Source organism: Tuber melanosporum (assembly GCF_000151645.1).
Source record: "Tuber melanosporum whole genome shotgun sequence assembly, scaffold_45, strain Mel28".
Classification (NCBI taxonomy): domain Eukaryota; kingdom Fungi; phylum Ascomycota; class Pezizomycetes; order Pezizales; family Tuberaceae; genus Tuber; species Tuber melanosporum.
The window spans coordinates 411119-434867 of record NW_003299090.1 but is presented as its reverse complement, the minus strand read 5'-3'; the positions used below and the strand labels follow the sequence as shown (position 1 = coordinate 434867).

Sequence of the window (23749 nt, the reverse complement as noted above, 5' to 3'; positions counted from 1 at the left end):
AATCGATCCACAACTACCAAGATAGTGTCATAGCCTGCGGACTTGTTGAATGGTCCTGCAAAATCGATGGCATAGGATTCGAATATTTCACATGGTAGTTGGAGGGTCTGTGCTTTCCCTTCAGGTAGTTGTGTTCGCTCCTTATTTGCCTGGCAGAGTTCGTATTGTTTGGCGAAGTCACGGAAGTCCTTTCGCATTTCAGGCCAGTAAACATATTCCGAGGCATATCGGAGGTTGTGGTCCGCACTGTGGTGTCCTTTGTTGTGAATCTCAGTGATGACATTCCCTAATAGTCATTCCATTGAACATATGGCCTTTCAGGATGTATAGGCAATGTTCACCATAACGGGTGCTGGTATAGACCATTCCGTTGGATATTTCGTAGGAGGAGAGGTCTCCATGCCTAGAGCTATCCATAGCTTTGAAGTAGATCAGATCATGGTGATATCCTGCTATCATTTGGCTTCGAAAAGAGGAGGTTAATTCTTCAGTGGTTGATCTAACATCTCATTCATCCTCCATGAGAGATCCTCTTGTTAGTTCGATAGGGTCTTCCTCTTCCTCCAAGGTTTCATAGAGTTGTCGGTGATGCTCGGGAATTGTATGGGGTATGACAGAAACAATGGTTTCATTGTTGTATACTTGTAAGGGTCCACCGTACAGTGGTCATGAGTCGATCAAAAGAGGAGAGGATGGCGGGGCTGACTGCGGAGGGTGTAGGTAAGCTATTGTATCTACATAGGCTGCTGCTTGTTCGAGGTCTTCAAGACCTTGGTGTCGTGTTGGAACAGGATTAAAGGTTTGGGAAGGTTGGGTCAGTCTATCTTTATCGATCATCTCTTCTGCTCCTTCTGCGGTATCGAAGCTGGTATTTTTGGAATCATCAGCAGAAATATAGTACGGTCGCTGGTATCTGTTGCCGAATTTAATCTCAGTTTGGTGAAAAGGGCAAGTGTCATGATAACAGTGGGACTAGTGGAGTCTGCTTTGTTCAAGTTCGTGAGGAGGTGTGCTGCGGAGAGTGCAATTGTCTTTCCATTCATCATCAATGTCTTTTCTTCGTTCAGTTCCAGCAGCTCCGTACATGGTGTAAGAGAAAGGATTGGAGGGAGCGGCAGAGCTTGCGGTAACCACCGATGGTTCTTGTTCATAGGAAGTGTCGTCAGGGCTGTCTTCTCTTTGTCTTGTGTGGTCATGAACAAGAGGAGGGTTTGCGAGTTCTTGGTTCTCATATAGGCAGGAGAGAGCATCAGCTAAATAGTTCGTTCTTCCAGGGGTATAGATGATTTTTGTATCATATTTGCTGATCTCGCCTATCCATCTTGTTCTTCTCCTTCCAGGTATTCTTTCTGTTTTAAGGTTAGTGAGGGGTTGGTGGTCGGTATCAATAGTGAAGGTATTTCCCATCAGGATGTGGTTGAAGGCGGCGAGAGCATCAATCACAGCAAGGGCTTCTTTGTCTGTTGTTCCATAGGTCATCTGTGAGTTAGTGAACTTCCTTCTGTATAATGCGGCTGGTCTTGCCATTTCATGGGAGGCTCCTTGTCCAACCTATGCTCCAACTCCAACATCCGATGCATCAGTAATCAGCCATATCGGTTCAGGCTTGCTGTAGTCGATAGGTTGTATAACGTTGACATTTTTTATTAATTCCTTGATGTTGGTAAAGGCTTGGTCATGAGTGTGGGTCCAGACAAATTCTGCATTGCCGGTAAGGTCTGTGAGCGGAGCTATCACAGTGGCATGATGTGGTAGGAGCTGGGAGATATAGTTAACTAAGCCTAGAAATCGCATGAGTTCCTTTTGATTTCTGGGTGTTGTCCATTCTGTTAAACAGGATATTTTTCCAGGGGCTGCATGTATTCCTTTATCATCTATCACATGTCCTAGGATATCGAGCTTATCGGCAAATAGAATTGATTTGTTTCTGCTAGCGTAGAATTTAGCTTCCCTTAGTTTGGTACAAACTAAACCTATATGGTAGGCATGTTCTATTTTGGTGTTCGAGAAGATGAGGATATCATCAATGTAGACATAAACAAAATGGTGGAGGTATTCGCTTAGGAGGTTCTCCATAATTTGCATAAAGGTGGCGGGCGCATTCATATCACCTTATAACATAACTCGGCTAATGAAACTTCCGAAGGGTGTTTTGAAACTGTTGTAGCGTTCAGATTCTGGATCTAGCCTTGTTTGGAAATAGGCATCGCTTAGGTCAATCTTGCTTCGGAATTTAGCCTGTCCAACTGCATTCAGGATCTGGGTTTGGTTTGGGATAGCAGAACTGTCCATAACCTTGTTTTCATTCCGTAGTTTGAGGTCAACCAAGGAGTGGATCCTTTTTCCATCTGCTTTGGGTTGAACAAACATAGAAGCGGTACCTGGAGCTTCTGCTCGGTAGATGACTCCTCTTCTTTGTTGTTGGTTGATCCAGTCACATAGGAGACCTTCGTATGGGTCAGTGATAGAGTAGGTGGGTTGGTTATTAAGATTAGAGGCGTCTCGGGGATGAATGTGATGGTTCACTTCTCTCACAGGCAGTAGTTCTTCAGGAATCTGATCAGGGAAAACATCAGAGTATTCATCCAATAGGCGTTAGGCAGTTGCATCACAGACTGCGGCTCGGTACTCTCCGCTTGTTGGTTTGCATGAGACTCTGACCTTCTGATCTGGAAAATCGATGGTTGAGTCCGCACACCTGATTATAGCTTTATGGCGGTTCAGGAATGGCATTCCTATGAGGGCATCGTATTTGGCTAGGTTTCCGACTAACATTTCCTGGGGGGGCAGGATGGCAGAACCAAGTCGGATAGTTGCACTGCAGGTTTTATGGCTTGTGGATCATGATCCCTTATCTGCCATATTGACTGGTTTGGGTTAGTTAAGGACTTGAGTTCGAAGTCTATGGATAGAGACAAAGGCGTTGCTGATCATGTCTCTTCTGATGGCGCCAGTGTCGAATAGGACTTGATCCTTCATGCCGTTGATGAGGATAGTACCTTCCAGGGCGGTGTGTGCCTTGAATGTAGCCGGAGGTCGGACACTGTTGCATTCCACATCGATGTATCCAATATGGATCTCCTCATATTCGCTGTGTTGGACATCATCACTGTCGCTCTCAACATTGTTGGCCGATGCTTCTTGTTTAATTGCCTTTCCTTTCCCTTTCTTAGAAGGGCAGTTCCTTGCCATGTATCCTGTTTTTCCACATTCAAAACATTCTCCTTTCTGGCGTCTCGATTCTTTGGAGGATTTGGTTTTCTTTCTGAAAACTCGTGGGGTATCATCTTCAGAATTGCTGGAGGGTTTGTGTCATGGCTGGCTATTCCTGCTAGAGGATGTCTGTGTTTTGTATGCCTTGGTCTCATGGAGAATGGCATCCTTCCACTCTGCTCTTGCAATTATTACTGCAATATCGTCATCGTCTTTCTCGAGTAGTTCTACCTCTCGTCGGAGGGTAGGATGCATGGTATCATAGAATCGTCGCTTAAGGATGTAGTTGGAAATGCTTCCTTTCTTCATTCGGTCCTTATACATCAATAGATCCGTGACTACATCTGTAATCCTCTTGACATGCGTTCCATTAACTTGTGAGAGCTAGTTGAATTTGTTGTATAAGAGGTCGTTGGTGATGGAGGATTGAAATTGTCCTTTCAGTTAATCGAGGACTATAGATCCTCTTAATCTCACATTTCCGCCATAATCCTTATAGCATTGGTGGTATGCATCGGTTGCTTTTCCTTCGCAGAATGATCTAATATAAAGTCCGGTTGTAGGGTCTTCCACATCTTTCCCTTGCTGGAGAAGATAGTGTGAGAGTTCCGTCGCCCATCGATCAAAAGCTTCGGGTTTGAGGTCTTTTCCTTCGCCTGTAAACTTTGCTGGTAGGTGGAGTTTAAACCTAGGAGGTTCAAATGCTGTGGGTACTTCCTCTTCTTGAGCACGAGATTTTCCTCCTCCAGAAGGCCCTCCTTCTGAAGGTCCTCCTCCTGTACTAGTCATATCTGATTCACTACTGGATTCGGGATCAATTGGAGGATCAAAGGAAGGCTTCCTTGCTGAGGTAGAAGGAAATTCTCCTGGGGGCTGTGTATCTTCCGTGTTTGCAGGTTCTCCCAGCTTTTTAGCAGAGCGTCGAGGTTGTTTCTTTCTTGTAAGGTCCTGTCGTGGGATCTGCTTCCCACTCCTAGTCATCAAATACTCTAGGTTGGATTTGAGATGAAGCTGAATATGCTGTGATTCTGCCACTTCTCTCCGCTAGTATTCTGAGGTGGATATCGATAGGTTAATCAGGCCTAAATCTGGAGACAGGTTCTTAACCACTTGCTGAGGTTAAAAAAATGTAACGTGTTCACAAGGAGCTAATCACATTGTTGGTAATGAATACGATAGTTGGCAGGTGGCCTGCTCTTCCAGAGAGGAGGCGAGAGCTGAGAACTAAAGGAGGCTTCGAGGATGTTCTGAGGAACAAAGAAGTAACCGTTCAACCAAGTATATTGAAATACTGTCTGTCGAAGTCTGCCTTTTCTATCGTTGAAACAGGTGGTCTTTAAATACATAATTCTGTTCATGCCTAGCATGAATGAAACTAATCAAAGGTATCAATCGATACACTTTAGTGAAACTAAATAAGTATCAAAGTGATACTTAAAACAAAACATAAAACAAAACAAAGTATCAAATGATACTTAAAACAAACCAAGTATTAAACGATACTTAAAACAAACTAAGTATCAAAGTGATACTTAAAACAAAACATAAAACAAAACCAAGTATCAAACGATGCTTAAAACAAACCAAGTATCAAACGATACTTAAAACAAACCAAGTATCAAAGCAATACTTAAAACAAAACATAAAACAAAACCAATAACTGAGTGCCCGTACTGGTTACATCTACTATAAAGAGGAGGGAAGAATTGGGATGCTCAACTAGGATTCTTTAGCCGGAATTGAAATCTCAACTCTACCGAGACTTCTTGAAGCATAGGGAAGCAGGGAGAACTGTCCAGCAAGGATGGTTTAGAGTTCAATCCCAGTTTCTATTCCGATCCCTTTATCCTAACATTAGTCCAACAATCTTTCGGCTCAGCCCAGAATGGTTTCGAGAGTTTCTAGCACGCAATAGAATTAGTCTTCGTAGTATTACGAAAACAGCTCAAAAGTTGCCAGCTGATTACCATTCCCTGGTAATCAACTGGCTTCGCTTTAATCGAAGAAATTTACAACCCCGTTCTTCAAAATTCTGGGAAGTTAGTATCAAACATCTGGTGGGCAGATATGAGCTGTCGAACATCTGCAACCTGGATGAAATCCCAATTCCATTCGAGTATTTGTCCGTCAAGACCTACGATACTATTGGTAATAAAACGGTATGGATAAAAGAATCGTGGTCCGGGTGAGACAAGCAGCAAGCGAGTCTCGTTCTTTGTATATTTGCCGATGGTATTAATCGAGTGCCGCGAATGATAGTTTTTCGTGGGACAGGTCAGCGATTGGGGGCAGAGAAGTGCAAGTATCATCCGGATGTTCTGGTTGAGTATAATCCTACAGCCTACATGGGCGATATTTTATTCGAAAACTATATTACAAAACAACTTCTTCCGGTACTCGGTTGCCATCCTACTCTCTTCGCCCTCGATCTCATGGGTTCTCATAAGACCCCCGCCATTCTTGAACTCCTTCGCTAGAATGACATTACTCCCTCTCTAATTCCTGGCTGTTGCACTGGCCTACTCCAACCTTTGGATGTGTCAGTAAACAAGCCTTTGAAAGAGATGGTTCGGGATCTCACTGATCGGAAGATCTTTGAGTCAGAATCATTAGAGGTGTTTGAGCAGTGGAGTGTTGGAGACCGGCAGATAATGACTACCTTCTGCATTGGTGAAGCTTATTATAAGTTTTATCAGGAGAAAGCAGAGATTATCCGCCATGTCTTTTGGAAGGTTGGGCTTGCACTACCTATCAATGGTAGTGCAGACCATGAGCTCAACATTAAGGGCTTCAATGGACTTGAAATTGGGGATTGGAGGAAGGATATTAACACACACGATGATCAGTGTGAGATTAGTGAGGTGGATGATAATAATATAGAATTTGTAAATAGTTTTGAATAACCTGTTTCATCTCTCTATCATGTCGTTAAAGAATACTAATTTTGGAATCACGCCCGATCACCCACCCTCTTGGCAATGCTCGCTTAGGCCTGCTATGGAGATTAACCCCTGCTCCGGAGATAGTGGATTATGAGGGTTTTTACGGTACTCTGCTGGAAAAGGTGGCTCAAAAATATAGTTTTTTCTTGGTTGAACTGAGGTCAAAGGTTCTGCCTTCTTTAGGACAGAACATATACAAAACCCGTATAGGGAAGTCTGAATTTCAGACATAGTGACCACTTTTATTTCCTCCACCCCTACTGATGGTATGTTATGGTATCATATATTAAACATATACCCCTGTAATCAATGGTGTTTTAAACCTTTTCTCGTGATACTCAGATATGCGCATTTTGGGCATTGGGCGACAGGGGAATTGCAAGAGACGAACAAGCAAGCATTCCCCTCAGACTATTACTCGTGCCAAGGTTCCCCCCACTCCGAAGAACGCTTTGCGACCTTCGATGGCGGTAGCAGTCTCCTAGAGTGCCGAACAGCTCAACAAAAGTAACACCTCAACAATAGATTTATTTTACATGACAAACAAAAGTTACAATTAAGGCCCCAATTTCATGATGCAAAAGTTTCTGTTTTTTTTGTAGCTTCTTCCTATCCTTCACAGCCTTCCCCATCTGCTTTGATATTTCTTTCCACTGCGTCTTGACTTTGTTCTCACTGTTTTTCTGTGCAGTATCAAGTAGCTATTGAGCCTTTTCCAAAGCCTTTTCTGCTGTTTCCTGTTCCTTTTAGAGAAATATTGCTCTCGCCTCACGGGCATATAAAACTCTGCCCTTTTGGATTGAGTGTCAGCTCCACTTTTGGCCTGCAGCTCGGGCCAGTTCTGCTGCCTTGGTTCTTTGAAGGTCCTCCAGAGCGAGTGCACCACTCGGAGCCTGGGTTAGACTACTCTTTAGGTACATATGTAGGCTTCAATAAGCGGTATGTGAAAGTTCTCCAAGCTTGAAGAGAAGTGAATCGACTTGACATTTCAGAAACTGAATGGTTTGTAGTGTGGTGGAGGTGGCTATGATGGCGGTATTTTGGTATGCTGTCTGGGTTGGGGTTTGTGGCTCTAGTGTTTCCAGCACCATAAGGTCGACAAGCTCGCCAAGAACGATATCAGGATTGAACCGGATGAGTCTGGTCTCTTTAAAAGCTGACTTGATCATTGTAGGCTTAAAGGTTTGGGAGCGAATTGAATTGAGTGCCATAAGAAATTCAGTTTTATTAAACTCAGAACAGCCGGTCCGTGTAGCTGCATCCACCGCCTCCACGTGGTAGTGTTTGTAAGACTGGAATACTACCATGTCCAAGGGTTGTAGAAGATGTATTGAATGTGGGAAAAGGCAAAATAGAAGAATTTTGTGGGTATCACAAAATTCAATAAAGTCTGTGGTGCAGTATGAATTGTGGCAATCAAGCACAAGAAGTTGCCATATGCCAACTTGACATTTAGTGGAGTATTTTTCAAAATGGCAGATCTATTTCATACCCAATTCATCATTCAAATAGCCAGATTCAGAGACTCTAACCTGAACATCATCTGGAAGATCAGCTTTGGTAAACCAATCTTCCATAAGGACAATTCCAGGGATGATGAGCATGGGGGGAAGAACAGCTCCATCACCGCTGATTGTCTCGACCATAGTAACTAGCTCCCAATTGCTGGAGCTTGCAAATAATAGTGGTCATTCAGGCTCATGCGTAGCTATCCATTGGTCTCTCCCTATCCCAATTCTGAATCCCGTTTCATTGAAGTTGTAGCAATCTCCAATGACAATCTCTTTCTCTTTCTTTAATATCTTGTATCATGCAATCCAGTCACAGAGATCTTCCACACAGTGCACCTTCTTACGCTCTACATCAATTGTTGTCTGCCTTCGGATTTGATACTTGAGATATCTCTGCAGAAAGTGTTGAGTCTACATGTGACTGACTCTCAGTGAGATAGAGTTGGGATTACGATGAGCACAGGTGAGTATTGAATCAGCATAGGAGACGATGTTCCGATATCTTGGAGGAAGTCCAATCTCATCAAGCCTATTGAGATACTAAGAGCTTATTTCTCGTCTGGTGTCAATTTCCTGTTGGATGGTATAAGTCTCAGACAGGATTGATGGCCTAGTACTCGTGCCTGGAGACGCTGTTCTGGAAGTCCATATTCCCATGCGATGCCAACAATGTTAGGTTTTTCCTCTTCAGCAATTTTATCCATAGCTTGCTGTATTTGATCTTCCGTCTCAGCATAGGATTCATTAGGCATGATTAGGTGGGTGGATCAATATGGGTCGATTAATTGTCAATGGAGCCAATCTCACAGGAAATCTTTCATTGAGGTGTTACTTTCATTGAGCTGTTCAGCACTCTAGGAGAGTGCCACTGCCGTCGAAGGTCGCTTAGCGTTCTTCGAAGTGGGGGGAACCTTGGCACGAGTATATCCTACTCTCTCTGTCCTTTGCCCCCCATTACTTTTTCACCCTTCTCAGTATGAGGACAGGTCACACGTGATCCTGATACACCAGCTGAGGCGAAGCCGGAAACCACCCATTAGTCTATCATACAAGAATCCACCCAATCCGTCCAAAAACAATCTATCCCTCCCCTCCCCCCACCTCAAACTCAAACCCTCTTCTTAACCTTACCCCCACTCCCAGTGTCAATTCCCTTGACAATCTCCCTGGCAAACCAATACGTGCACCAACCCGGAAACGCGATCCAAAGACCATTAGGCAAGACATAAAACAGGACAAAATTCTTCAAATCGTTACTATCCCCCCCCCAACATTAGCCCCTCCATCCATCCATCACGTGGTGAGTAACTTACTGCGCAACATGCCTCCCCCCGGCACAAAACTCGTTAAGCACAAACAACGTCGTCTTCGCTAGTGTCATGAGCACACCAGCGAACCCCGCCACCAGCATTTCACCCCCGGCGCCGCCGCCGCCGCCGCCGCAATAGTACTTGGCAAGGTAGACGAGATTGACAGCCGACTCGACAAGGTTCATCCAACTCTGTGCGGCCGGGAAGCCATCTTGCTCGGCGAAGGTGCTGGCGCTGTAGAGGTGGTCTACCGTGGCGTAGAAGGTGTGGCCCGGCTAGATCTTAGAGAGGGCGCTGGGGGGGAAGGAGTATGGGCGGAAGAGGATGTACAATGCGTCCTGGAGGAAGTTTAGTCTGGTCAGGTGAGGGGGGGGTCGTCATCTCATACGTAAATTACTACCAGGGTTGAGAAGATGATCCAGATTGGGATTGCTTTAGGGGTGCCGTGGGTTGTAGACATGCTGGAGGTTTTGCGAAGGTTGGGGTTGCTGTAGAGGGGCTTTCTTGGGAGTTAAAATTATGGGAAGGAAGGAAGGAAGGAAGGACGGAAGGAAGGAATAGGAGGGATTTATATTGTTTGGTACAAAGCGTTCTTAAGGTATATGACAAGCCTTCCCCGCACGCAACGCACCCCGACGGTTGCCCGTTAATGCCGGCATGATAGATTGGGCCACCCCTCCTACCAGCTCCCCCGGTCGGGCGAGCACAGCACAGCGCAGCACGAGTACTCGTACTATAGCGCTCCTTGCCTACGCACTTCGTACCAGTGGTGCCGGCAGCTCAGAATCAACCTCCTCGACAAAACCAAATTCTCCCAACTTTTTCGCCATTATTCCACCCATGCCCCCCTGCGCAGCGATCCCGAACCACGCAAAGCTCACATCCACAGAGAAGACTTCTCCCCCAGACTAGCGATTTCCCCTGATATCTCTCAAACCTGAGGCGAAACCTGAGGCTGGAGCCGGGTATGTCGGGCAAACCCACCAATTACATGGTCCAAAGCAGTAGCGTCACATACCACATCAGGACTAGCGCACTCACCCCGGGAAGCACTCATAAGGCGGTTGTGGGGATGTTACACGTATTGTGTAGTGATACCATGGACAAGGGAAGGGGGTTTTAATTTTTGAGTCCCGGGTGCTCATTACCGTCAGAGGTACTTGTATCACATAAAAAAATTTAATTCGGTATGAATAGTGCCAGGAAGGGTAAGGAACTGTCTTTCTCCATCATCACCAAAGTCCCCAAAGCGGCGCACAGTCCACCACAACATCCCCGTACAGTACCCCCCCCCCGCCAATTAAACACACCTATGCCGCCGCCACCGCGGGTAAATCAGGCAGCGATCAACGGTCGCTGATCCGTGGGAACTTCAGGGATGTACCGTACGGTATTTCCCGATGAGTCCAGGTTTGGGTCGTTCCATAGTCTATAGTCCTGCCAATTGGACGATGTGATGAGTGAGGGTCTGGAGACCCATCGTGATATATATTTTGTTAACTCTGCTTGCCGGGGGGGGGGGTGAGGTTGTGCTCGAGTTTTAAAGATTAGTGATCGGGGGTTAAAATAAGCTTAAGTTTTCAACTCTTAGTGATCGCCCGACCAATGATGAGCATGTGCAGGGGCCATGCAATTAACAATCACGTTACTGGCACACATAATTGGACGTCAGGTTGGTATGTTGAAATGAAGCGAATAATAAAATAAAATAATTTTCAGAGCACTGTCTTGAAATGCGAAACGAACGCTTGCAGTAACCCAAAACAATCTCCAACTTTCCAGAGGTTGAGCTAAGCAAAAATGCGTAAGATTTGATAAAATTAATATACAACCCCGGTATTCTTTCTAATTACACCTTCCCAATTGTGACCAAACTAATATTTCTCGTACAAGATAAATTGCGCAATTTCCTTGGCACACCTCACCTTGTTTTAAGATATCATACCAGTGAGGTCCAGTTGAATGAGTTGATACGATATTTTCTATTCTTCGACCGGCATACTACTACTCGAGTAGTACAGTACCGTACTTGTGCGTGACCTGAGAAACCACTTCCCACCCCATGCTCTCATAAGCTGGGATCCAGCCTGAAATTATCCCCCCCACCACCAAAGTATCGCTCCTTAAAGCTTCTCATGGAGTGTCCACTCACGGCCCGAGGAAGAGTCTACCAATGTCCCCTGGAGTCCTTGTTTGGCCCCATATTCCACCACTGGCTCGGGGCCCCGGAGACGTCCATTAATTAGCCAGGCAATCACCGCGCCCAGCGGGTGTCCAGCTCCAACTCAGCCGCGCGAGTACAGTACTTCAATGCCCACGGGGGCATTCCGGGGCTCACTGGAATAATCGAACTTCATTGCAAGACGTCTGGGATTCACCTCTTCGTCCGAAGAGGGGGGGGAAACCCCGACCTGCGCACTCTGCTGATGCAAACGAATGGAAACACAATAGATCTGCTAGGGAGGAAACCCCAACGCACTTGCATGAATATACTACAGCATTAATGGCGCTGCCAATAGGACTCTACCCCCCCCCGCTGGAGGATCCTCCCACGGCACCAGAGAGTATCGCGCACCGCAGCACGCATCATCAGTACCAGTAGCCACAGAACCATGTTTACTAGTGACCGGTCCACTCATTCCGTCACGGGGCAAGCCCGCTCGTGCAGTCAGTGCCGGTGTTTAGACTCGGAGCACCGAGCGATCCCAGGTGGAGGAGCGAACAAGATACCGTCCGATTCGCTACCGAGAATTTTAGAGGATTCGAGCTTCGATAATAATATTGAGTTTGTTGGGATCTTGATATTCCGGGAATGCTTGTCTACGGCTAGTGCTGGGGAATTACCTCTCCGGATTTGCTTATTTTTAACCCGCATTGGGTAATTCACTGCCATCCCCCTCCTCCTCTAAATTTATCCAATTGTTGTTTCCGAGAGAACGCGGTGCTCACTGATCGCCCATACTTGTAGTGTATTTTATTCCCACCCGTGTTATTGCTGGGGAGCTGAGATGTGTGGTCATTGCGAGTTGTTCCCTCCTTTGAAGTATCAGGCGACTTGGCGCCAAGACTGGTACCAACTACCCCCAGGCGTCCGACTATCACAATTTATTAAAATCCAAGTTATTCCCAGGATATCATACCACCCGGCAACCTTGAACATGTGCGCAGTACTCTACCTGCCGGACTGGACAGGACAAGGGGAGAGTATACCCACTCACGCACACCTCGCCGGAGATTCAAGAGTGCGGTGGAGCATAATATGTGCACTACTCACAATACAATAGAGAAACCTACCGAGGGGAGCTTTCCTCCCACGAGAAATGATTAATCCCCCCCAGAATTCCTTCAAGAAAGAATTGTGGTGTTCCACGACAAAATGGAGTTACAGCTATCATAGAAGCAAAAGGAGGTGGTATACGAAATATTAAATCCTTTAAACTTGCAAGTCCTCAGGATCCTTCCTATTTCATGACATTCGCCCGTTTGCATTATAAGTTACTACCGATAGTACCGTACCCCAATCACTCCACCACTCTTCGCTATCCACGAAAGTGACAACGGTAACTCCTCCATCTACCGACCCGGAAAACCCCCACCAAGAGACGCGGAACTGACCACATAACCCCAGAGAATGCAAGGAAGCATCACAGGAGCGGATACCTATCTATCAATCGGCCAAACCGCCCCCCCCCCCCACACACACACCCATGCACACCGGCTCTACTGTACTAGTACTTTCCGTCTTTCGCCACCCCGGTCAAGCTGCTAGGAAACGCTGCGGACAATCCACCATGTCGAAAACCCGGCGATAACCCACCTGCACCATGCCCAACCCTGACGACCGGGAATTGAATAATACACACAACGGGATGCACCCCACCCCGGAGAAAAACCTTCGGGGCGCGAAAACGAACGATTGATCGATCGGGCGCGATGGAACCGTGCTATGTGATGTTCATGCCATTAACAGTCCGGTCCCGATAATGGGAGTGCCATTGAATCTCACTGGACTTGGGAACGGAGGATTATGATAGGTAATATGCGGTCCTGGCTACCAGTAGAGGCGTTGCCCTCCCTCTACAAGTACCCCACGTACTCTACTCTACTCTACTCTACTGGGGGGACGTGTTGCCAACTACCTAGGCTTTCGCGACTGCACAAATCGAGTGACAACCCATGATATCTCCCATGCTCTAGCATGGGACCTCGTTACAATCTATTTATGATTCCGGCACCAACTTGGGCTGAAGTAAAAGTGGAAGGGAAGAAAGGAAAAGGCACAATTCAAGCAAGTGATATTACATCCAGTCCAGACTAGACGGAAGTGCTGGATTTTTTCTTTCTTTCTCGTAAACACCGTAGACCATGGTTAAGAAGAAGCGACGGGAAGAACAATCTAAAGCTCCAATGGCAAAAAGTGGAAACAGAAAAGGGGTGAAGGAGAGCTCCGGGGGGGGGGTGAAGAAGGAAATGCCGAAGAAAAAAAGAGAGAAAGAAAAGGAAACTTTTATACACACAATCTAGACAGAAAAAAGGAACTATCATGTTATGTTATGTTCATGTAATGAGGTGAGATTTCTGAACCCAAGCCCGCCCCCCCCCCTCCATCCCCTCCCTTCGGCAACACCCATAACCTACAACAAAGCCTTCAATCCAATCGCCCAAACCCCCGCTGCAGCGCCGACAATCCCACTGCTGATAAGCATAGGCCTAACCCCTCTCGTACTCTTAAAAATCGCGCCGGCCACGACGCCACTAATAATACTATTCGCTGCGTCGTGTTTACCACGCAAACTCCCGACCGTGTAATTCACCCCATTATAAACAAGAGCCAGCACGCCGGCGCTGTTCCCCAGGAAGGGCCCCCGTCGGGTCATCGCGTTGAGCACCGCGTTCAGACGTAGTCGTGGTGGGGCATTAGGCGGGGATCTGCTCAGGCCTTCAGCGAAACCCCATGCCCCACCGAGGGACAGCGCGAGGAGGTAGGTGGTACCGGTACCGTAACATAAGTCATCGCCGAAGCCGCGGGACGGGAGGGCCGTTTGCGAGCCCGGGAGTGTCGATAAAGCGGTTTCTTCTAGGTCCAGGTATGAGAGGCCTTTGTCTAGTCCCGCGAGTGGGTGCAGGACCGCCGGGTCGGCGACGGCGGGGGCGAGGAAGGAACTGACGGACGTGATGCCCGTTGGGTCGAAGGTATTTTGTTGCGTGAAGGATGAGGTCGGGGCGATGTCGCCGCCATCTGACGGGTGGTCGCGGGAGACGGCAGTAGTGCTCGTAGTGCTCAACTGGCGGGGGGTTTTTCTGCCGGTAAAATTGTCCCAGAATGACATGTTGCTTGACTTTTGGCACTTTTGCTTTTGCTGAATTATCCGACTATTATTCCTCGTCTCATGAATTAGGTTTTGTCTCTCTTTTCCGTTTTGGTTGTGCCTGTGTAATTCCTCCCGCACGCGCACTCTTCCGCAAAAGGTGTAAAAGGGTGAAAATGTGGGGAGTCGGCAAGTCCTTTATAGGTAGAGGGGTCGATGGATAGGTGGAGAGGACGTGGGAGGAAGGAAATTAAAGTTCTGAGGGGAAATTTTCCAGATGTTGCATCACGTGCGCATTGTTACCCGGTTTATTGGCCTCACTTTTCTCCTACCGGTGCGAGTACGGTATCATACTGTTTTTTTCCTTCCCTTCATGTCACTTTTCCAGGCTTGGCGGTTAATGTACGAGTAGGTAAAAGGGCTGTCTGAGTCTACGGGGTTCCAGATGGTAGTCTAACTTATCGAGTACGGCCATCGTGAGAGTGAAGAAATTAATGTTCTTTCGGTTTGAGTTTCTCGACTTTAGCCTCAAGAGCGATGACCTTCCAGGGCCAGCTTGCCATAAAATTAATTCTATACTAACTGCTGTTGATTGATACTTGTAATGGAAAATGGCACTTTTGCGGCCTCATCAGCAAAGATCTCTTCCTAAAAAAACATCTCAACCAACATCAAAAAGGACAAGGCTTGTTTATACATTTCTTTTTCTCCCTAAAATACTCTTGAGCACATTGTAAAATCAATGGCAACTTCTCCTTCATTGAATAATGGATAGGCAAGGCTAGGAGAACCCTGCAATACTTGTAACAGGGCTATAATGCAGTAAATATATCCTAGAATCCCGTACGGGAGTGGATAAGCACAATTGTTGAGTGATAAGTATTAAAACACCTATGAAGCTACTAACGGGTTCCACCCCTAATTACGCTGGGATACTGCCTATTTCCCCCACCAATCTTTCTACCCCCCTCAATAAACTTCCTCACCTCCATCTACCGGTACTGCCCCCTGCTGCTGCCCATTGGTTACAAGAAATACAGGCAGCTTCCGTCAACCCCAGACTCCAAGAGGTACCCGTGGTAAGGTTCCTGCTGATTGTGGAAAGAGCTTTCTGGTACCCTCCGGTCAGTCATGCGCTCATCTTCACCGGCAACCCTCTGATCTGGACCTCTCAACCCGGAACCCCCGTAGATTGAAGTACAACATCTGCGCAAAGCTTGCTCAGCCCGCGACAACTATCGGTGTTATTACGGGCCGTCCTTAGCGAGAGGGATGTGCTTTGGAGGCTTGTCACCCGGCCCCATATGCTCTCTCGAACTCCCCAGCATGCCTTATAAATAAATAAATAGCCTCCGGATGGCGCTCCAGATGTTTCCAGGAGAAATCAGAACCAACGAACCCCTCCCAACAGGTTGGTTCCACCAATGTCAATAGCCTTCCCAAAACTTTGTCAATTTGGGCCGCGAATTCATAGACTGCTTGATAAAAGCCACGATGATTTTTTTCTCTGGAGAGGGTCACCGCCAGCCACTCCGGTAGCCCTGCATTTAACAATGCAAAGACCCCCTTGGTCTACCCCTGCCACAACATTTTACCCGAGTATCATACTCGAGTAGGTCTCTCGAGCTCCTGTCTCCCAATGGCTAATATAGACACCATCGAGGCAAAAATGGAATATGTTGCGCGTGAGGATGCTCCTGTTGGAGAAGATCGGGAATGGGTTGCCAAGATGGGAGGGAGTTGGAAAATTTCTTTATATCCTCCAGCTTCCTGGATTGTTATGCTTGTCATGATCTTTTTTTTTTTTTTTTTTTCAATTCGTATGCCCGCGGTTCACCTGCTCGACTGGCAGTAGTCGAGTACCCTTTTTATCAATCTGTTTCTCTCGTCTCTGTGGGGTGCGAGAGTTCTGTACCCCCCCCGCTCTATATCTGTTTCCCCTGCCCTCAATCTTCGGATAGGTTTTTGATTTTCAAACATTTCGCATTCCGCGCTCTCCAAACTAAGACAGGCTTCCTTCCAGTGGCCCAATAAATACAAGCCCCATGCCGGGGCTCAATGCTTTCCTTATGATACAACAGGAGCTGCGGCGATTGCTGAGTCATTGTCTACTCGCTATGATGAGGGTCTTTTCTGCCGTTCTTTCCAACTAATTCGGGGTCACGGAAATCGCTATATGCAAGGGCAAGAAATATGCCAATAAATAGTAAAAGACCCCACGCTTGGCATAAACCCTTGATGACTAATACACGAATTCAGGTGTGGCTTAGCGTAATACATTTTCTATCATAACGCACGCCTTTCCCGACCAATCCCGGGGTGTACAAACGCCCATCAGCCACCCAAGTCACGCCTCACTCACGTTGTTGGCTCCAACCGACTGCTCGTGAATATCCTGCCCAGAATACTGTCAACTGCGCAACCATCATAAACACCTTAAACAACTCCGGAAGCTCCCTAACATCCTTCGGCACCTGGACCAGCTCCTCCCGCGTGAGCTAACACACACACCCAATACCAGGCTGCCCCAAGTAAACAAACCGCAGTGCCAACCCTACCGTGCAAACCCCAACAACCTGCACCCGTCGCGCAATACTCATGTTACCATTCACCAACCTGTGCAGGCGGCACAGCATGTCGCGCAGGGCTTTAGCGAGCTCGAACATGTCGCCGGGCCACTTCGTTGCCGTCACGACGCCAGCGAAGGTTCGCGCGACTTCCATCCCTCCGTATGAATAACTGGCAAGGAGAGAGGGCAAGTGTCGCAGGTCCATCGCGATGCAAGCTTCAATGATGGCATCTTCCACCGCACGACTAGTAGCAAGCACCCATTTGTTGACTATTTTTTTATAGTTGCCGCGAAAAGAGTCTCGGGTTGAGCTACCCCTCCCTACAAGCCTGTTCTGGTGCAGGGGTTTCATCATTATCTTCATATTCCTCCCCGACAGTGTCACCTTTATCTTCATATCCCTCCTCGACAGTGTCACCTTGAACAGGAGAGTCCATCGCCTCATTCTTAATGGGGATAACGGTGGAGGACCCATCGCGCAGTGGTGGAGGGAAGGCTAGGTGACTGTGGGGAACAGTAGCAGTGTGTGGACAAGAGTGAGAAGTAAGAATAATAGCAGCGCTCGTCTCATCTCTCTAAACTAACGGTAAAGACAGCGATATAAGTAAAACATAAACAATGAATCCTGATCCCTCCATGAATCACCACACTTATCACTAACTCTCCACGCATGCTGCCCTTTCTTCTATACACTCCCGTAATACTCTCGTAATAACAAAGGAAAGGCAAGTATAGAGAATCCACTGTGTCAATCTCTGAACCTCCATGCTGATCTATTGAACCTCTGAACTCTCCGTCAGACCCCCACAACTTCCACACTCAACCCTGATCAATCAACATCAATCTAGAACCCTCAACACTCATCACGCTACAAAGGTCAACCCAGGCTTCCATAAAAGCAATGAGCAGGGCTACTCACATTGTCTGACCATGCTTGTGAACCGGTCAACTGATTGGTTGAGCTGGTCGGCTGAACGATTGAGAGCCGAGTGGTTGAGTGGGTTGGCTGAATGGTTGAGCTATTTACATCGCTAGCGAAGATAGCGATGTTGGCTGGTGGTAACGGCTGTTGTCGTTTCTTTGAACCAGCCCTAAACCACTCATGGCCAATGTAACGATCGGATCCTTTGCCCTAAGGTACTCACAAATAGAGGGAGGGGAATACGAACGTACAGTACCATTCCACAAGTCAGTTAGATCCAGTAGATTCCAACCAGGAATATATAGCAAGCAGTCGCAAAAATGATAAAAAATAGGGATACAGTATGCTCCTAGTCCGGCTCGCGGAGGGAGTCACTTAGTATGCCCAACTTTTCTCATTCACCACTTGCGGTCATGGGATATCACTCAAATTTCCTAATATAGCACCAATTGGACCAACCTCCATAATGCCTCTGAAATACTTCTACTTACCCTCCTAACCAGGCAACCCGGATACTAGTAAATCGAGCCGTCGGGTGTTAGATGGTGTGCAGGTATGGGCGCAGTGGTTTGGATCGTTGATTGATGTTACGAGTGGCGATATTGGTGTTTGAATACCATGGTTACTATACCGTATGCCGATCCTGTATTGTTGTGAATTACTGCAAGATATGATATACCAATAATCATTTTATGCCAAAAATTTTAATTTTGGACAACAGTTTGGTTTGCTCCGAGGTCTAAGGCCAAGCTCTCCGTCTAGCCCGTGAGTAGACCCTTTCCTAAATCCCCCTCTCCTACAATCCCTCCCCCGATATATCCCTCCAGCTCGATTCCCAAGCCTCTTCTCATGTTTTTGACTGCTATTACTGGCTCGGCAAATGGCATCTGGTAAGTTTATGGTGAGTTAGTGAAAGGTATTGTGCTCGAGTATTGTATGCCTCATGCGGAGTTATCGAGTTAGTGAGATAAGATGTGAAGGCGAGCGGGATAGCGGGTTTTTTTAAGCAATTATTTCGACGGCATGCTCGTGGTAAGCTCCGGAAAGGTTCTAGGAACTTCAGTGAGGATAGTGGAAGTAGGCAAGAATCTATTATAACAGTCTTTAGCGCTGATAAATGGACTTGGGTCGGAATAACGGCCTTTAGGATTGGTAATAGACTTGGGCGAATAACCGAACGATACGAGTAGAATCCGGTGAATTGGGGTTGTGGAAGGGGGTGGGTCGCGTCTACTGGAAAGCATAGGATCGTGCTATCAAGCTGTAAGCGCCAGTTGAAGGCGCCAAACTCGTCTGAATTTCCGCCACCTCCGAGGCACAACCCGTTGCACACCTGTTAGAAAAAAATTTAATGAAAAAGAATAACATTACATAATCAAGAAAGATGTAAAACAACCAGGATCCTCCCGGAGTCAACAAGTGACTGGGAAAACAACCTAAATACAACTGAGAGAATCGAAAGGCCCTATGCAAAAGAAAAAACGAACGGGGCAGCACAAGAGTCAAAAAGTGATGGCACCACTGGATTGACTACGGAGCTACATTTTAGAGCTAGGGTAAGTTATGGTGTCAGAAATAGCATTACGAGGGAAAGGGGATCCTAAAAGGCTCCGACTTCGTAATTTTCCTAAAAAATGTCAGTGAACACAAAATGTACAGGGGTGGAGAGGAAGTAGGTACCTCTGAGAAGTAAGTACAGACAACAGTTCTATCAGCGAACTTTCTTCCAGCGAGGGAACGTAGAGCGTTAGACGCAGATTCCTGAGTTTCGAAGCGAACAAAGATCTATTGATATTGAGCCATTAGCCTTGTCGCTTACTAGTTGAGGTCAAACATGTTACAAACCTTGCCGACACCGGCTGCTTGTCTGCTGCCCCCGCTAGGACGGGGAACCTTCATGTCAACAAGCGATCCAAATTTTTGACATTCATCACGGATATCTTCGCATATTTCTATTTTCCATCAGCATCTATTGACTGGGGCATCAAAAACCAAATCATGCTTACCATCATATTCTTCGGGATCGAGCAACTCATCAGCGGTCACCATATTAAGCAATTGCAATACACGGCTGGCTTCAAGATCCACACTTGTTGTGCCAGCCATCATGGCCATTGCGTTGACGCCCATTTCGACACCAGCTGCTTGTTTCATGCCAATGGAAGCACGTCGTACTCGGAGGGTATTGTCGGCAATTTCCATAGCGTTAAGGCCTTCCACGGCTATTTCCGTGGTTCCAGGATCAAGGTATTCACAAAAGGCGATTCCCTAAATTCGAGAGAGATAACATATTAAGGTTAATAGCTGTACTTTCTGATAAATAGTGATTTGGTTAATTAGTAGCCAATCGGAATTGGGGCTTGTTCCTCTTGCTTTTGAGATTAAAGGTGGGAGCGGGAGTGCGGTTAGTTTCTATCTACCTTAGATGTCTCGTCAGTCACATCTTTGACGAGAACGAATGCCTTCAAATCCCCGAAACTCTTCAATAACTCGATAACCTGTTCATCCTGCAAATATTCGGGTATTTCCGAAATCAATATCTTGTTAGGCGTGTCAGGAACGTCACTTGATATTACTCCAGGTTCTTGGTGGCGGTGGTCTTCAGGTACAATAGGAACGATATAATCCCTTGGCCGCTTGATCTCAATATTACCCCCGTTAAATTCAATTCCAGAGAGTGCCAAACAAACTGTGGCATCATTGGTGTTTTTGAATTCAAGAAGACCTAAGATTTTACTTCCCGAAAGCTGTACTGATGTTATTGGGTCAGGACCCCCCGTTGTGACATTAAGGGAGGAGAGGGTCTGATTGAAAAATTGCAATAACGATTCTTCATCAGTGCCAGGAGGAATGTTGCTCATAAGGAGACGTTTCGCTTGGCGAGAGTTGGTGGGCTTCAGAGTGGATGCTGTTGCTACATTACTAGGTTGAGTCATGAATGCGTGAAGCCTGGTTGGGTCCATGGGTGCCTGCCTAGGAGCACCGGGTAACGGAAACATTCCTATAAAGTCGGATCAGTCTAGACCCCGATGGTATGAACAACGAATAACTAACCAGAAAGTTTAGCCTGCTCAGCTGTGACGTTTTCGTACCCCTGAGGCTTGATATCCCACATGGTCATTCTGCGCCTCCTCTCGTTGATGGGAGTAACGTCAGTCAAATCTGGCGTCGGTTCTCTCTTCTTGACTGGTGGGGTTGCGGATCGTTTCCTAACGGGATAAGCATCTGCCGCTGCTGTGCTTCTTCCCCCACGAGGCTCATCATATCTCGGATTCCGTTCGCCACGTCTGTCCCCGCCGCCACCTCTTCTTCTCTCTCTCTCGTAATCGCGGTCGCGTCCCGCATATCTATCAGTATCGCGATCGCGCTCTCTGTAGCGATCAGCTCTATCAGTTTCGAAGTAATCATCCCTATGGGATCTACCACGATGTGGGGAACGAGAACGGTCACGGCGTCCCGCACGCTCTCTATCCCTATCCCCGCGATCCCGATCGTTTCTGTCCCTGTCTCTTTCCCGGCGATGGTCCGTCCCCTATAACTGAAGGTTAGAAAAAGTGGCTATTCCAAACAATCCAAGATTGGATGATTAGAGATATGACAAACACATACGTGATAATCACGGCCATAGCCATGCCGATCTGCAAATTCAAAAGAGACCAAATATTAGCAAATATTCAATATCAGGAAACGCGCTGAATAAACGCGAAAGGTGGGAGGGAGAGGGGTAATCAAGCATACCACCGCCGCGGGAAGAATAGGAATCACCGTTCATGTTTGGGATGGGCTTGCTTGTTTGCTGATATCGTTGTTAGAAAAACTTGATTTTTTCCCCAGGCGACAGTGCTAAGGCTGCCTTCCGTTAGAAGAAAAAGAAGGGGAGCTGGACACTGTTAGGAATCGGAATGCTTTTAGCCAATGGCGGGGAGGGGGTGATGAAGAAGGCTAGGCTGTTTGGTTTCTAAGATCTTTGGGGTGAGTAGACGGTGATGGGAGGACGCGGAGGAGAAAGGGAGATGGCGTTAATTAAGTGGCCAGAAAGAGAGAGCCTTGCCAAGAGTCACCGAAACACCCAAAAATACCGTTTCGGTGGCCTCCTTGGTTATTCCGGGTAACATGCGACGGGAGAGTCAAGGGCGGGCAACAGTTAAGTCATGTGCTCGCAGCTGTTTTAGACAGCTGAATTTCATTCGTCTTGACTCCTCTTGCCCCTCAGCAAACCCAGTCGTTCTTTTCAATGTCTGCTCGCCCTCTTTCTCGCGGTCTGCTCTCCGCTGCTCCCAGCAAACATCTTCGTTCCGTGGTCCCTCGTGTTGCGGCTTCCCATTCGACTCTGGTTGGTCCTAATTCGTCTCCGTCAAAAGATGACCGGTCGAGCTCGGAGCCGGTAACCCATTTTGGTTTTCAGACTGTGAAAGAGTCGCTCAAGTCCACGAGAGGTAAAACACACTAATAGGTTTGTATTTTATGAAAACTCGTAGCTGATGGATCCAACCGACAGTGGCTGGGGTTTTTTCTTCCGTTGCTTCCTCATACGACACAATGAACGATGTCATGTCCTTCGGAATCCATCGCCTTTGGAAGGACCATTTTGTTCGGTCTCTCAATCCTGGCCGTAGACCAGGCGGCCAGCCTATGAGTATTCTTGACGTGGCCGGTGGGACAGGAGATATCGCTTTCAGAATGCTCGACCACTCCGAGAAGGTTAACGGTGACCGGGAAACCACAGTTCTGTGCACAGATATCAATGCAGACATGTTAAGAGAGGGGGAGAAGCGCGCAATTCAGAATGGATATGATTGTACGAGCCCAGACATGTAAATCTCATCCAGTGAATGAGAACTAACTTTAACTACCCCACCCCAGCCAACCGGATATCCTTTCGTGTTGAAAATGCCGAGACTCTTGAGAGCATCCCCGACAATTCGGTGGATCTTTACACCATCTCATTCGGCATCCGCAACGTTACCCGCATTCCCATGGCTTTAAGAGCTGCTCGCCGTGTTCTCAAGCCTGGCGGTGTCTTTGCTTGCCTTGAATTCTCCAAGGTTTCGCCCGCGCCTCTTGATGCGATTTACCAGCAATACTCATTTTCCATTATTCCGCTCATGGGGCAGTTGGTAGCGGGAGATAGAGATAGTTATCAATACCTTGTTGAGTCTATCAAGCGTTTCCCCCCCCAATCGGAGTTCGCGAGAATGATCAAGGATGCTGGATTAGTGAATGTTGGTAAAGGATACAAAGAGTTGACGTTTGGGATTGCGAGTATCTGGAAAGGCGTAAAACCACTGGAATAGATGAATTATGCCTATAACTTTGTTCTCTCCTCTTTGCACCATACCGTCAGGCATGCAGACCTAAACTTCTTGTAGGTATTTTGACTTCGATATCAGCCTTCCAACACGAATGATTTAAAGTGGCCACCACAATCTTGTAGAAAGTGCTGTAGTCTATCATACGTGTATGCAAGAACGGTTTTAAGGGAATTCAGCTCCACTAGATTTAACCTATTTCAGATGTAATGCTGATACGTGCTACACTGATCTGGATCTATGGTAGAGAAAACGTAATAATTGACGGTGGCTCAGAAGTTTCGCGTACTCAAGTATCGGTACAGCACGATACAGCACGGCGCAAAGGCGGCGGTTCTGGAGATCAATTACTGTCTCATATTGTGCTCCATATCGACCCCCACATGGGTGTTACCCTCAAAACATGTTCCAGCACTCGCTTACAGTACCGGTAATGACAGTTAATGTGCTGCTCAGAGGGAGAGTGGAAGCTGCCGCTATCCGCGCCCGGATTATCAGGATCACTAGGATCCGGGGTGGCCAAATCGTTTCCACTTCTCTTACAATTTTCTTTTAGCATGGTTATTCTAGATAAACCCAAGCGGTGGGGGGAAGGTCATATTTGGCTTTAGTCAAAGAGGTTTGTCCTTGGTGGTTTACGGGTATCTTGGCAACAGGGAAATTT

At 47.0% G+C, this 23749-nt stretch overlaps 4 protein-coding genes; 1 reads left to right on the top strand and 3 right to left on the bottom strand.

Annotated features, from left to right (window-relative positions):
- Window positions 1–8660: 8660 nt before the first annotated feature.
- On the bottom strand, window positions 8661–9462 carry GSTUM_00008348001 (uncharacterized protein). XM_002839999.2 has 3 exons: window positions 9365–9462; window positions 8980–9314; window positions 8661–8922 (listed from the first exon to the last, which is right to left on the bottom strand). Exons 2-3 carry the CDS (start codon window positions 9075–9077, stop codon window positions 8775–8777), a joined length of 246 nt encoding a protein of 81 aa, XP_002840045.1. The 5' UTR covers window positions 9078–9314; window positions 9365–9462; the 3' UTR covers window positions 8661–8774.
- Window positions 9463–13388: 3926 nt separating this feature from the next.
- Window positions 13389–14686, bottom strand: GSTUM_00008347001 (uncharacterized protein). XM_002839998.2 has 1 exon: window positions 13389–14686. The coding sequence occupies exon 1, from the start codon at window positions 14304–14306 to the stop codon at window positions 13611–13613; it is 696 nt and encodes a 231-aa protein (XP_002840044.1). The 5' UTR covers window positions 14307–14686; the 3' UTR covers window positions 13389–13610.
- Window positions 14687–19110: 4424 nt separating this feature from the next.
- Window positions 19111–21789, bottom strand: GSTUM_00008345001 (uncharacterized protein). XM_002839997.2 has 8 exons: window positions 21515–21789; window positions 21386–21414; window positions 20831–21308; window positions 20197–20777; window positions 19783–20044; window positions 19622–19728; window positions 19457–19561; window positions 19111–19403 (listed from the first exon to the last, which is right to left on the bottom strand). The coding sequence occupies exons 1-8, from the start codon at window positions 21546–21548 to the stop codon at window positions 19377–19379; spliced, it is 1623 nt and encodes a 540-aa protein (XP_002840043.1). The 5' UTR covers window positions 21549–21789; the 3' UTR covers window positions 19111–19376.
- Window positions 21790–22010: 221 nt separating this feature from the next.
- GSTUM_00008344001 (uncharacterized protein) lies at window positions 22011–23467 on the top strand (the record flags this gene model as incomplete). XM_002839996.2 has 3 exons in its annotated part: window positions 22011–22212; window positions 22275–22574; window positions 22640–23467. 3 exons carry the CDS (start codon window positions 22011–22013, stop codon window positions 23068–23070), a joined length of 933 nt encoding a protein of 310 aa, XP_002840042.1. The 3' UTR covers window positions 23071–23467.
- Window positions 23468–23749: the final 282 nt, after the last annotated feature.

Excerpts from the sequence above, each read along its gene's own strand:
- GSTUM_00008348001 (XM_002839999.2), bottom strand. The coding sequence starts at position 9,077 with ATGCTGGTGGCGGGGTTCGCTGGTGTGCTCATGACACTAGCGAAGACG. Across the intron at positions 8,923-8,979 it reads GGGGGGAGGCATGTTGCGCA|TAACGATTTGAAGAATTTTG; the intron begins GTAAGTTACTCA and ends GGGGGGGGATAG.
- GSTUM_00008347001 (XM_002839998.2), bottom strand. The coding sequence starts at position 14,306 with ATGTCATTCTGGGACAATTTTACCGGCAGAAAAACCCCCCGCCAGTTG.
- GSTUM_00008345001 (XM_002839997.2), bottom strand. The coding sequence starts at position 21,548 with ATGAACGGTGATTCCTATTCTTCCCGCGGCGGTG. Across the intron at positions 21,309-21,385 it reads GCTATGGCCGTGATTATCAC|GGGACGGACCATCGCCGGGA; the intron begins GTATGTGTTTGT and ends CTTCAGTTATAG. Across the intron at positions 20,778-20,830 it reads TGAGCAGGCTAAACTTTCTG|GAATGTTTCCGTTACCCGGT; the intron begins GTTAGTTATTCG and ends CCGACTTTATAG.